Here is a 14,929-nt window from a genome sequence, read left to right as displayed (position 1 = left end):
AAAGCCATCATTTGGAGAGCAGAAGAAAAAGAAAAAACATGTACTGTTTATACATTAATTTTTTAAAACCCTGCAACCTAGAATTATTGTTAAAATCCTGGTATATGTCTTCTGGTTTCCTACTATCTTTGCAGTTTTACATGTATATAGTACACATATATCCACAAACACATATAAACCTAATTTTTAGTAGCTGATTTTCACAGATGGTTATCATTTGAGTTACTCCTGTTTTTTAGAATAATGACTAATTTTTCGTAAATTTTATAAAGGTTTTTTTTATATTTTAGATTATTTTATGATAGACTCTCAAAAGTAATATTACTGATTTATAAGATAAAAATTTTTTTGCAACTGAGTTTTTTCCTGATGAATTCTACCAGGATTAATGAGAGTGGCAGAAATTCTAGGAAGATACTATATTTGAAATGTCAAATATTGAAGACCTGCAGAGAATTGGCAAGATGTGTCTGTAAAGGACCTCCCTGATAATTGATGAGTCAGATCCTATGAAAATCTATGGTTATAACATAATTTAATCTTGTTTACTAATAAAATTCTTTTAATGTAGTCATGTCTTCGGAGAAATTTCTGAAGTTACGAAACAGTCTTTTAAATGATTTTTTTCTATTGGACTTCATCTCCATACCTTAAATTTTTTTCCTTTGTTTGATAGAACTCAGAATTCCAAAATTTATTTTTTTCATTATGGTGGAAAGATTAACTTGCAAATGTTCATTTTTCTAGAATATCTTAAGTTGCTTTATAAAGGCCTCTTATTTTTGATGTGTTATTTGATTGTTTTCAGAGTTCCTTTCTTTTAATATATATAAATATATATATATATATATATATATATTTTTTTTTTTTTTTTTTTTTTTTGAGACGGAGTTTCACTCTTGTTACCCAGGCTGGAGTGCAATGCCGCAATCTCGGCTCACCGCAACCTCCGCCTCCTGGGTTCAGGCAGTTCTCCTGTCTCAACCTCCTGAGTAGCTGGGATTACAGGCACGCGCCACCATGCGCAGCTAATTTTTTGTATTTTTAGTAGAGACGGGGTTTCACCATGTTGACCAGGATGGTCTCAATCTCTTGACCTCGTGATCCACCCACCTCAGCCTCCCAAAGTGCTGGGATTACAGGCTTGAGCCACCACGCCCGGCTATAAATATTTTTTGAGGCAGGATCTTGCTCTGTCACCCAGGCTAGAGGGCAGTGGCACTATTGCGGCTCACTACAGCCTCAACCTCCCAAGCCAGGCGATCCTCCTGCCTCAACTTCCCAAGTAGTTGGGACTACAGGCACATGCCGCCATACCTAGCTAATTTTTGTAGCGACAGGATTTCGCCATGTTGCGTAGGCTAGTGTCAAATTCCTGTGCTGAAGTGATCCACCTGCCTCAGCATCCCAAAGTATTAAGATTACAGGCATGAGCCTGCACCCTGCCTATTTTAATGTTTTTTAGTTAACCCTGTTGTTGTCATATGCTTATTATATGGGAGTATGTATGTGTGATACAGATCAAAAGATAAAACATTAATTTTATACTTCTGTTTATATAATATATACATGCATACTCAGTAATTTCCTATTTTTGTCTTCACAAACTTTTTTTGACAGTATCAGCACCAACTATTGGTGAAGTTGTGAGGAATGAGAATTCTTTTATTTCTAATGGGGCACTTTGAAGAAAAATACCTAATGAAGTTGGAAATGTACATATCTTACAACTAGGAAGTCTACTTCTAGGTGGTCTGTTTTAGAGAAATTCTTTTTTTTTTTTTTAATTATTTTATTTTATTTTATTTTATTTTATTTTATTTTTTTTTTTTTTTGAGACAGAGTTTCGCTCTTGTTACCCAGGCTGGAGTGCAATGGCACGATCTCAGCTCCCCGCAACCTCCACCTCCTGGGTTCAGGCAATTCTCCTGCCTCAGCCTCCTGAGTAGCTGGGATTACAGGCACGCGCCACCATGCCCAGCTGATTTTTTGTATTTTTAGTAGAGATGGGGTTTCACCATGTTGACCAGGATGGTCTTGATCTCTCGACCTCGTGATCCACCCGCCTCGGCCTCCCAAAGTGCTGGGATTACAGGCTTGAGCCACCGCGCCCGGCCGAGAAATTCTTACACATGTACATAAAGAGACATATATAAAGGATATTATTATAGCATTATTGTAATGGTATGTAGTTGTAATATCTAACTGTTCCTGAGTAGAAGAGTAGACACTTTAGTTTATTTTTACAATAAGATAATGTACTTACATTAAGGTAAATGAACTAGATCCACATATATCAATATGGATGAATGTCTATAACAGTATTGATTGGAAAAAGCAGATTGCCAAAACTTAGAGGTGTTGGTATCTATGTAAAGCTTTAAGATGGAAAACTACATATTGTTCAAGAATATTTTGTAAAAGCACACAAAACATGTATGAGGATGCTACAGACTTTCAGCACAGCATGGGTGAGGGAGGAAGGGGAGAAGAGATAGGCATGTCATTTCATTTTTTCCTTAAAAAGACAGAAACTGAAGACAATTTGGCAAAATACAGAAATTACATAATTTCAGTTGTAGTTTCACATGTATTTAATATTGAAAATGTTTCAAAATGTAAAAATATTTAATATGAAAATTCTGTTTTCATATTTAGCTTGAAGCTCAACTAGAGAAAAAGGACCAACAATTTAAAGAACAAGAAAAGACCATGTCCATGTTGCAACAAGATATAATATGCAAACAGCATCATCTTGAATCACTAGATAGACTCTTGACGGAAAGCAAAGGGGTAAAATCATCTTTATAAACGTGCTATTTAGAAGTTGACTAATATTTTATGTTTCTATAACTTGCCTTTAAATCTAATCACATCAGTTAACAGTCTGTTACTAATACTAATATTTGCATACTTACATTTTTCTTACTGATCTGTATGTTGTCAGGAAATGGAAAAGGAAAATATGAAGAAAGATGAAGCTTTAAAAGCATTACAGAATCAAGTATCTGAAGAAACTATCAAGGCTAGTATGCTAATATTTTAATTTATTTTTCTTTATTTCCTTTTTTTTTTTTTTTAACAGAAAGAATCTCTCATTTGCGTAGGCTGGAGTGTAGTCTCATGACAGTAGCTCACTGCAGCCTTGAACTTCTGAGCTCAGGTAATCCTCCCACATCAGCCTCCTGAGTAGCTAGGACAAGCGTGCTCCAACATGCCTGGTTAATTATTTTTTTCTTTTTGGAGACATTCTTGTGATGTTTATCTGTATGAGATTCAAACTTTCAAACTCTGTTCAAATAAGAAATTGAACAGAGTAGTAGATGCTTATCTGTATGAGATTCAGACTTTCAAGCTCTGTTCAAATAAGAAATTCAGCAGAGTAGTGGATGCTTTGGGTTTTTATTAATTGTTTATTAGCTATAATTGATTAATTTTTAATTTATTTTTAAAAATTTCAGGCCCACAAAATATTGAAAGAATAGTGTACTCCTCACCTAGATTCACACTCTGTTAAATTCTAGGTACACTTACTTTATCTCTCTCTACACATACACATGCATGTATGCTTTTGTGTACACCTACCAACCTACTTCCTTTTTCCCAAACCACCTGAGAGAAGGTTACTGATGTCCTAATGCTTTACCCCTTTATTACTTAACATGCATCTCCTTTGAACAGAAAATTTCTCCTATGTGGCTACACCACCACTACACTACAGAGAAAGTCAACATTCATTCAGTAATATCATTCAACACTGTCTGTACTATGATTTCCCCAGTTACTTAAAAATGTCCTTTATAGCCTTGCTATTCAAAGCATGGTCTGTGAACTAGCAGCATCAGCATCACCTAAAAGCTTGCCACATTTGCACAATATCTAGCCATACCCCAGAACTGGGACTAAAGTGAACCAAGTAAGATGACACAAAATTTAAGGAGATACTCAAGATGATATACCTTATGTAAGGTGATAACTGCCAGATCTCATTACTTTAAGGGCATATATTTTCATTGATAATTAGCAAACAAACTTTGGAGTGAGTCTTTGAGGCCATGTGAACGTCCTGTCCCTCAATAACCTTATAATAAATGGTTTTAATACCTAAATGATGAATCTTGCCTGAATGAGTTATTACACATTAACTATCAGGTAGTGATATTCTGACAGAATCATAGATTTTTATTTATTTTTTTCTCTGTGTGAAGGATGATACAAGTCCCAATGCCCATTCTCTTTCATAAAAAAGAATTTATAAGTATTTATAATTTTCATAAAACAAATATTAATTAAAAATTATTACTAAGGCAACAGTTTATTAATAAAGATAGCCATTCAGAGTTACAGATTTTTTAGCTGTTAATTGGTTTCATACACAGACTAAAAGGATGTTCAAAAACTGTGTATCTTACAAGATTTCCTTCTTAGAAATAAGAGTGGCAAAGATAATTTCAGGATGTAGAATAGAATCTGCAAGAGGGAATGTTTTCTCATTTTTTCATCTGCTAAGAAATCTAAGATTTCTTTCACTTTTTCAAGACTGCCTACTAGAACATTATTAGCATTAAAAGGAAAAATACCATTGAGAAGCTCAAATTTACAATAAAGAAAAGGAGCAAGACAAGAATCTTATTAATAGATAGGATGTGGAGCATGTATGCAATATGTGGGCCATGAACTAAAAGTATCGAATTTGAGTTGCTCTTTGGTATTAAGGTAGTAAAGCAGTGGCAACTATATGAACACTTGGACCAAGTTAAATTGCTGTCTTTCTGAAAATATTTTCACAGTTTCAAAGCAAAAAAGGTTTCACTCCTTTTTTCCTAGCTGACAAAAAGTTCTCTTTTCTTAGTAACTTCAGCATTTAAAAATATTCTCACTTAAGGCCAATCACTGTGGCTCATGCCTGTAATTCCAGCACTTTGGGAAGCCAAGGTGGGTGGACAGGAGTTCAAGACTAGCCTGGCCAACATGGCAAAACCCGGTTGCTAGTAAAAATACAAAAATCAGCCAGATGTGGTGGTACATACCTGTAATCCCAACTACTCAGGAGGCTGAGGCAGGAGAATCACTTGAACCTGGGAGGTGGAGGTTGGAGTGAGCCAAGATCATACCACTGTACTCCAGCATGGGTGACAGAGCAAGACTTTGTCTCCAAGAAAAAAGAATTCTCACGTAAGCATCATTAACAGTATGCTAGTTTGTACTCACTTTCCTATTTTTCCTATTCAAGGAGGCTTAAAAAGTAGGCTTAAATAGTACTTCCTTTAAAGAAAAGGTTTTAGAGCAGGCGTCCCCAAATTTTTTACACAGGGGGCCAGTTCACTGTCCCTCAGACCGTTGGAGGGTCGCCACATACTGTGCTCCTCTCACTGACCACCAATGAAAGAGGTGCCCCTTCCTGAAGTGCGGCGGGGGGCCGGATAAATGGCCTCAGGGGGCCTCAGGGGGCCGCATGCGGCCCGCGGGCCATAGTTTGGGAACACCTGTTTTAGAGTGTTTGGCCTACAGATTCTTGACAGTTGGTCCCAGTTTGTCTTGTCTGTTGTGGCTCCCAAATAACTATTCCCTGCAAATTCATCTTTTTACTACCCTAAGCTCTTGCCTACTTCTCACCATTCCCTTTTACAGGGCCTTGTTTCTGAGTGTACTCCCTGTTCTGGGAATCCCTTCTCAGCTTGTCCAACTTTTGTTTATTCTTTAGGATTCTATCCCCTGGTTTTTTCTTTGGTTTCCTCATTTGCAATGAAGAATTAGTTTTCTTAATAAATATCTTCTATAATGGCATTTTATATCTTAAATAGAACTGTATATTCACTCTTGAAAGCAGTGAGGTAACATTAGGAGATAATCTGTAAAATATTGAGTATATTGGTTGTGTTTTTTTCTTTTCTTTTTTTTTTTGCTTTTTTTCCTGCTTTGCTTAGGTTAGACAACTAGATTCAGCATTGGAAATTTGTAAGGAAGAACTTGTCTTGCATTTGAATCAATTGGAAGGAAATAAGGAAGCGTTTGAAAAACAGTTAAAGAAGAAATCTGAAGAGGTAAATTAACATTTACTTTATATATAGCATATATTTCAAGTGATTTCTTTTCCTTTTTAAGAAGCATGAGACCTAGGACAAATATGTATATACGTTTTTGTTTTTGTTTTCTTTTGAGACATAGTCTCCCTCTGTCGCCCAGGCTGAGGGGAAGTGTCACAATCTTGGCTCACTTGAACCTCTCAGCCTCCTGAGTTCAAGTGATTCTCATGCCTCAGCCTCCTGTGTAGCTAGGACTACAGGTGTGCACTACCATGCCTGACTAATTTTTGTGTTTTTAGTAGAGACGATATTTCATTTTGTTGGCCAGCTGGCCTTGAACTCCAGGCCTCAAGTGATCCACCCACCTGGGCCTCCCAAAGTGCTGGAATTGCAGGTGTGAGCCACTGTGCCTGGCCAAAAGTGTGTCTTTTATATATCTGATATAAAAAAGTATTTCCAATAAAATGTAAATTCCAATTTTATTTTCTTTAAGGAGCAAACATTATTTCAGTGCAAAATAAGATATACCTTAAAATTCTAATTATTTTATTTATTTTTAAGGAATCAGAAGAAGAAATTATTAATATTACAGTCATTCCAATATAAAATTACATAACACCTCAAACATTGTTTTAGATTTAGAGGTTTAAATTCTTCAAGAATTTTTCATTTTGTTTTTGTTCTTTCTAGTTATCTGTAGGATTGAGAATTAACTTTAGAATTTCAATTTTTTTGAGATAAGTTTCTCAAATACTGGATTGAAAACTTTTCTTGAACATCTAACTCATCTCTGGATGCTCAATTTGTGGCACTTTGGTTAGGCACTCACTAAGCATTTGCTCAGATGGATAATTGTAATGAAGAATTTCTTTCTTTTTTTTTTTTTTTTTTTTTTTGAGACGGAGTTTCACTCTTGTTATCCAGGCTGGAGTGCAATGGTGCCATCTCGGCTCACCGCAACCTCCGCCTCCTGGGTTCAGGCAATTCTCCTGCCTCAGCCTCCTGAGTAGCTGGGATTACAGGCATGTGCCACCATGCCCAGCTAATTTTTTGTATTTTTAGTAGAGACGGGGTTTCACCATGTTGACCAGAATGGTCTCGATCTCTTGACCTCGTGATCCACCCACCTCGGCCTCCCAAAGTGCTGGGATTACAGGCTTGAGCCACCGCGTCCGGCCGAAGAATTTATTTCTTTGTTAGAATTTATGATGTGTGTATTTTAAGCCTAAAATTTATTTTTAGAAATGGTTCCCAATGAATCTTAATCAGGGTTGACTTATGGCCACTTGTTGCTCACGCCTGTTAAGCCCAGCACTTTGGGAGACCAAAGTGGGTGGATTACTTGATGCTGGGATTTCAAGACCAGTTTGGGCAACATGGCACAACCCCACCTCTACAAAAAAATAGAAACATTAGTTAGGTGTGGTGGTGCTTGCTCATGGTCCCAGCTACTCAGGAAGCTGAGGTGGGAGGATCACTTGAGTCTAGGAGGTTGAGACTGCAGTGAGCCATGATTGTACCACTGCACTCCAGCCTGGGCAGCACAGTGAGACCCTATCTCAAAAAATAAATAAATAAATATCAAGATTGACTTGAATATATCAGAACGGTCCAATGAGAAAAACAGAAGCCCTTATGTCTTTTATATAGAGTGAATTTATACAGAGAATTAGATACACAGGTGATGAAAGGGTAGAGAAGCCAAACAGTATACCACAGCGACTCGGAGATTGTTATAAGCAGGAACTGCTACCATTTTTAAAGTTAGAGGAACATCAGAAAAAGATGATGTGATCATAGTCTAGAACTGGAGCTGGGGCGAAAGAAAAAGGGTCTTTCTAATAGGACCTGGGGTAATAGAGAAGGACTGGCCATTCCTGCAGCTACTGGCCATTCCTATTGGCCAAACCTATTTTGTAATCTAGAGGGCAAAGGAGGCCAAAAAATGCAGCTTCCTGCAATACACAGAGCAGAGCAGGGGAAAGGTTCAGATAGATCTAAGAGTAAATATGTAGTTGACCAGCACTCCAAACTTAGGTGACCAAGTAATTATATAGTCTTAGAAGTTAAAAAAAAAACAACTTCAGATTTTATATGTCTTCTTCCTTCCACCTTCCCTTACGAAGGTTTTTGTAGCATCTTTGACAGGCATGTATTTTTCTACTCCAATACATAGAAACTAAATCATCTAAACTGTATGTACTTCGATTTTCTAAAATAGGAATGTCAGTTTTTTTACTATGATCTTCTTTAAAGTAGTGTACAAAATACATTATTTTGGCATTTATTCTACTGCCCATGCTCACATTACACTTCAGCGTAAATAGACTTGGCAGAAATGGGATTTACCTAGAGGTAGGCAACATTTGTAATAGGAGAATTTGTTGAGCTTTAGACTTTGCATTCATAGAAACATCAGAGACTATGGTGGATAACAGATATTTACACACACAATAAATAGAACAATTCTTTTTTTCTTTCTTTTTTTTTTTTTTTTTTGAGATGGGATCTTGATTTGTTGCCCAGGCTGTAGTGCAGTGGTGCGATCTTGGCTCACTGCAACCTCAGCCTCCCAGGTTCAAGCAATTCTTGTGCCTCAGCCTTTCCAGCAGGTAGGATTACAGGCATGTGCCACCATGCCTGGCTTATTTAGAATGATTTTTAAAACAGCTGGAAATATATATCTAGGCTCAAATTGAATTAGAAACCAGAAGCAGTAATCAGGTATATTTGTCCAGACTAGGGAGTAAGTAATTTAAAAAGATTTGCAAGCTCATTTATTGCCACTCAATCATTAGCTCAACTGCACATGCATTGGCTTGCTTACTTAAAAGGTCATATGTCACATGTTCATGTGTATTGATAAAAAAACATGGAGAAGAATCCAAGTACTACTTACTATTGACTTATTTGCCTTTACAGCAAATTATGTCTTACAGAGAAAATTCTTTCTAATGTTGGTTAATATAATTAACACCTTATAACAGCAGAGTTGTGAAGTTTTTATTATATATAGCTATATTTTAGAAACTCATTTGATTAATAGTGTATCCATTCTGTTAATAATAGGTGACATTAGGCTGGGCGCAGTGGCTCAAGCCTGTAATCCCAGTACTTTGGGAGGCTGAGGTGGGTGGATCACAAGGTCAAGAGATCGAGACCATCCTGGTCAACATGGTGAAACCCCGTCTCTACTAAAAATACAAAAAATTAGCTGGGCATAGTGGCGTGTGCCTGTAATCCCAGCTACTCGGGAGGCTGAGGCAGGAGAATTGCCTGAACCCAGGTAGCGGAGATTGCGGTGAGCCAAGATCACGCCATTGCACTCCAGCCTGGGTAACAAGAGCAAAACTCCGTCTCAAAAAAAAAATAAATAAATAAAATAAAATAATAGGTGACATTAAAAGATGTTTTTATCTTTTAAGTCAGGGAATATGCCCCAATCATATAACTCGCTGAATAATTAAGGGACCCTATGGCATATTGGTAGTAATTTAGCCAATTGCAAAAACTACATGTTGATTACATGTTGCAAAAAGCTAATATATATTCCTCTGAGCTTTTGCCTCAGCCACATACTCTTTTCCAGATGCTTAAATATATTTCTGATGAAAATAATACTTTGGGATTCAGAATTTTTGAAAGATATTTAATTTCATATTAAAATGTTTTTAACAGTGCTTTTAAAATGATAAAGTCATATGTTCATGCAAAATTACATTGTCAACATTGTAAAAGAAAGTAGATACAAAGTAGATGCAAATAAGCCGTGTTTTCTGCATACAGAATTTATTCAATAAAATCAGTTATTTCATTGATAAATATCTTCATTTAAATGGATGGACTTAGATTTTGAGAAACTGACATTATATATTTCTGCATTATATTTTGATTTTAAGCAGCAATTCTGCATTATATTTTACTTTTAAGCAACTATTAAGCAACAATTATCTAGTGATACTAGATAAAGTTAAGTGTAAGGTAGATTTTATCTAAATTCTACTTTCTTATTTACTCCAATTATAAAACAGTAAGTACTCTGGGAATATAATAATACATTAGTAGAGAATATAATGTAAAAACAATTTGTTCTATATTTACTTTTAAACTAAAGCCAACTGGAAGTTAAGGGAGAGTGCAATGAAATGTCAGTATAAGTTTGATAGATATAGGTTGTTATTTTGTAAATATTTGTGGTAATTAATATTAGGTATTTCAATATATGTAATTGAAATTTTGTCAGTGGCTAGATTACTGAAATAAAATTTTGTTGTTATTATGTGGTAAGGCTTTGTGTTTTGGTTAGATCTTATTTTTTTCTTCTGTTTTGTCTTATTTTAATGTCTTGTCCATTTTTTTTTTCTCCGAATAGGTAAGTATGAGACAGGATGTTCCAATAAAGAAAAAAATAGTATTTAAACCTATCTTGCAGGCAAGTCAGTTCTATATAAACTAAACCACTGCAGAAGTGTGATCTGCAGGTTTTTCCAGGAGCTGAGAGAGAAAACAGAGCAGGTGATACTGATACATATTTACACTAAATTGTTTTCATACAGATAGAATTAAGCAAAACAGATTTGCATGAAAAGGGATTATAATAACAGGATTAGAGATCAGTTAGTTGCCTGTTATATCCAGGGTTACTTCACGTTTACATCATCATCATATAATAAAGAAATCTGAAATCTAGGAGCTTCTCATCATGAGCAAAGAATATTTGGCTCTGAAGGCCTTAATGTTCACCTGCTGGATAGTTAGGAAAAAAAAAAAAAAAGCAAATCATGATTCTCTTCCACTATTTACTATAATGAGTTTAAAATTCCTTTTGGAATGATAATTATTGGAAAGATTGTTTGCTTTAAAGAAATGGCTTTATTTTCCTTCATTTAAAAAATTTATTACATAAGCAACAACAAGAAAACTTTTAAAGAACATTTACCTACAGCCCATTCTCTAATACTTCAGTTTTCATTTTTCTATTTACATTTACATTTTTCAAAATTATATTAATGAAATGTGATTTTTTTAACTTCATAAATTTTTATGTTAACTGTTTTTAATTATTTAAATGGTTGCATCATTTTTAATCACATTGACAATCATCGCTTATTAAATCTTCCATTCACTGTGGTAGAATAAGAATTATAAAAATATATTTTAAATCATGTTTTATTGTTGATACTATTTTAAAAATCATTTCTGCTGGCATATTTATTAGAGGACATCAACACCGGCTGCTCTCCACAGGTATAATGATGTACTTTTTTTTTTTTTTTGAGACAGAGTTTTACTCTTGTTGCCCAGGCTTGAGTGCCATGGCACAATCTCAGCTCACTGCAACCTCTGCCTCTCGGATTAAAGCAATTCTCCAGTCTCAGCCTCCCGAGTAGCTGGGATGACAAGCATATGCCACCATGCCCGGCTGATTTTGTATTTTTAGTAAGACAGGGTTTCTTCATGTTGGTCAGGCTGGTCTCAGACTGCTGACCTCAGGTGATCCACCTACCTTGGCCTCCCAAAGTATTGGGATTACAGGCGTGAGCCACCTTGCCCAGCCTATTTTTCTTTTTAATAGGTGCTCTTGGGTAACTTTAAAAGTATCTTTTAAGGTAATTTTGGAGACCATCATATTCAAGTCCTAAATATTTCGAGTAATTAGTGAAATTTCTTTAGTAACTAGTCTCATTCCTTTATGCGTTTTTTGGAGCATAAATATTCAGCAGTGCTTTGCTGGGATATTACTTTATAAACAATAGCAATAAATAGCACCAAACATTATATAGTGCTTTTATAACTATAGTTTATTAGTAGTAAGCGTGAAAGAATCAGGTGGAGTGCAGATAAAACCATGGCTGCCTATGCTCTTCACTACTTCTGGGAGAGATCAAACAGAACATGCTCCTTTTTATACTTTTTATAGCAATGAAATGTGGCAACATCTGTTTCCACCTTGGGAAGCCTATTTATGACTCAAAGTTCAAGATTTTTTTTTTTTTTTTTTTTTTTTTTTGAGATGGAGTCTTTCTGTAGCCCAGGCTGGAGTGCAGTGGCGCAATCTCGGCTTACTGCAACCTCCACCTCCCTGGTTCAAGCAATTCCTCTGCCTCAGCCTCCCAAGTAGCTGGGATTACAGGTGCATGCCACCATGCCTGGCTAATTTTTTTGTATTTTTAGTAGAGACAGGGTTTCACCATGTTGGCCAGACTGGTCTCAAACTCCTGACCTCAAGGAATCCACCCGCCTGGGCCTCCCAAAGTGCTAGGATTACAGGTGTGAGCCACCGCGCCTGGTTTTGTCTGTTTGTTTGATTTTTGAGTTGAAGTTACACTCCTGTTGCCCAGGCTGGAGTGCAATGGCACGATCTCAGCTCAGTGCAACCTCTGCCTCCTGGGTTCAAGTGATTCTCCTGCCTCAGCCTCCCGAGTAGCTAGGATTGCAGATGCATGCCACCATGCCCAGCTAATTTTGTATTTTTAGTAGAGACGAGGTTTCTCCATGTTGGTCAGGCTGGTCTTGAACTCCTGGCCTCAGGTGATCTGCCCGCCGGGGCCTCCCAGAGTCCTGGAATTACAGGTATGAGCCACCAAACCCGGCCAGTTTGGAGTTTTTAACAGGGGCTTGTTGCACGGGAACAACGACCAGCCTACAAGTATCAAAAATTCCAGAATACAAAGGAAGCCATGTTTCAGTTCCCCAGGCAGGCAAAACAACCTCATCATTTAGGAAAATTTTAAAAGCCAGATTTCCAGATACCCAACCAAGAGCCAATCGTATAAGCAGGTCCTTCAAATACATCTCGCCATTAGAAAAATGAAGGCTGCCCTTCCAATGACAAACTATAGACATGAATACAATTGTCCCATATGACAAGGATTGTTATCTGATAAGGAAGACAGCTTTGATATTTTATTGCCTTTTATTTGAAACATTGCATTGTATTGAGATATACGTGTGTGTGTGTGTGTGTGTGTGTGTGTGTGTGTGTGTCTGTCTGTCTTTGTATTTGTAGGTATATTGTTTACAGAAAGAGCTAAAGATAAAAAATCACAGTCTTCAGGAGACTGCGGAGCAAAACAGTATTCTACAGCATACTCTTCAGCAACAGCAGCAAATGTTACAACAAGAGACAATTAGAAATGGAGAGCTAGAAGATACTCAAACTAAACTTGAAAAACAGGTATATATAATTAGGCCAAGATTGTTTTACTTGTATGAAAGAGAAATTTTTAAAATCACAAATAGACTTTTGGTTAGTTTTGGTTTTTTTTTTTTGAGACAGAGTTTTGTTCTTGTTACCCAGGCTGGAGTGCAATGGCACGATCTCGGCTCACCGCAACCTCCACCTCCTGGGCTCAGGCAATTCTCCTGCCTCAGCCTCCTGAGTAGCTGGGATTACAGGCACGCGCCACCATGCCCAGCTAATTTTTGTATTTTTAGTAGAGACGGGGTTTCACCATGTTGACCAGGATGGTCTCGATCTCTCGACCTTGTGATCCACCCGCCTCGGCCTCCCAAAGTGCTGGGATTACAGGCTTGAGCCACCGCTCCCGGCCTGGTTAGTTTTTTAAATTGCTGTTTGGCTGGATACTATGACTCATGCCTATAATTCCAACACTTTGGGAGGCCAAGGCAGGCAGATCATCTGAGGTCAGTAGTTTGAGACCAGCCTGGCCAGCATGGCCAAACCTCATTTCTACTAAAAATACAAAAATTAGCCAGTTATGGTGGCACATGCCTGTAACCCCAGCTACTCGAGAGATTGAGACATGAGAATTGCTTGAACACAGGAGGTGGAGGTTGCAGTGAGCCAAGATCACACCACTGTACTCCAGCCTGGGTGACAGTGTGAGACTCCATCTGCAAAAAAACAGAAAACAAAAAACTGCTGTTTAACCTCAAGGATTTTGCCTTATAAGAAGTATTCTATATTAATATTGTAAAATAAAGTTCTATTCCTATGTAATTTGACCTCCAGCTCTTATAACAATTCTTATATGTTTGTCATTACATACAATTTATAATTCATGCTTCTTTATTCAGTCTGTCTCCTTGTCTTCCTTTACCTAATCTGAATACCTATAATTTTTCCTTTTTGGATCAAGACATGGTGTATGATATTCCTTAGAGAAATGGCAAAGCAGTGCACTAAAAGAAAAATCCCAAGGGGAAATACCCCTGAAAGTTGTAAAACGAAAAATTATTGCTTACTTGAATGTAAGAATCCTAGATAATTTTATACTAGAATCTAATATTTTTCCTTTAATTCATTACTGAATTTATCTGAATTCTTTATTTTACATTTTTATTTTGTTTTTCTCTTTCAAAAGAAATAAAATTCCTCTTTCAAAAGAAAAAACAGGATTGTTTAAATTAGAAAATGATTGTCCCCTGTAATCTTACTGTATTTTCCTTTTTTGTCATTTGTATGGTCTTTTATGTACTTGTTCTGAATTCATCCTCAGCCTGTCCAGTGGAACTAAAGAATCTTCTTTTCACTGCATTTAAACACATCAGGCAGGTATTCTGTATTTTTTTTAGGAGTCATCTTCTTGTGACTCTCCATCCCTTTTGTTAAAATTTAGACCTACTGCTTACTGTGCCTGCCATACAGCTAAGTGCTTCATCCTGAAGCGTTTCTTCTCTCATCTATGTTTGATTCCCCCTTGCTACATCTTTTGTCGTTGTCTCTGTTTCTTGCAGGATTGATTATGATTCTTATTCCTTTTAAGGTGGTTTTCATTTCTATAATGGTTGTATTTTTTTTTTTTTTGGTCTTTTTTTCCCTTTTTCTTTTTTTCTGTTACCAGTTCATTTGTATTTTTTATTTGGTGATTTTATTTCTTCATGATCTTTGTTTTAAAAGATTTTGTTTTCTCATTAGCTTCCTTGATGTCTGTGGAAGT

The 14,929-nt window shown here is 36.5% G+C and overlaps 1 protein-coding gene across 7 annotated transcripts in view; it reads left to right on the top strand.

Annotated features, from left to right (window-relative positions):
• CCDC18 (coiled-coil domain containing 18) overlaps positions 1–14,929 on the top strand; it is a 104,332-nt gene that overhangs the window by 51,223 nt on the left and 38,180 nt on the right. For 6 of the 7 annotated variants that reach the window (XM_074381413.1, XM_074381412.1, XM_074381411.1 and 3 more), the window contains 4 exons: positions 2,659–2,793; positions 2,948–3,025; positions 5,928–6,044; positions 13,036–13,203. In XM_074381413.1, the coding sequence (XP_074237514.1) occupies positions 2,659–2,793; positions 2,948–3,025; positions 5,928–6,044; positions 13,036–13,203 (498 nt within the window). The remainder of the gene's footprint in view (positions 1–2,658; positions 2,794–2,947; positions 3,026–5,927; positions 6,045–13,035; positions 13,204–14,929) is intronic. The other variant, XM_074381414.1, reaches the window with a different exon arrangement.

This window comes from Saimiri boliviensis, chromosome 11 (assembly GCF_048565385.1).
Source record: "Saimiri boliviensis isolate mSaiBol1 chromosome 11, mSaiBol1.pri, whole genome shotgun sequence".
NCBI lineage: Eukaryota > Metazoa > Chordata > Mammalia > Primates > Cebidae > Saimiri > Saimiri boliviensis.
This window is presented reverse-complemented; position numbering and strand designations above follow the sequence as displayed.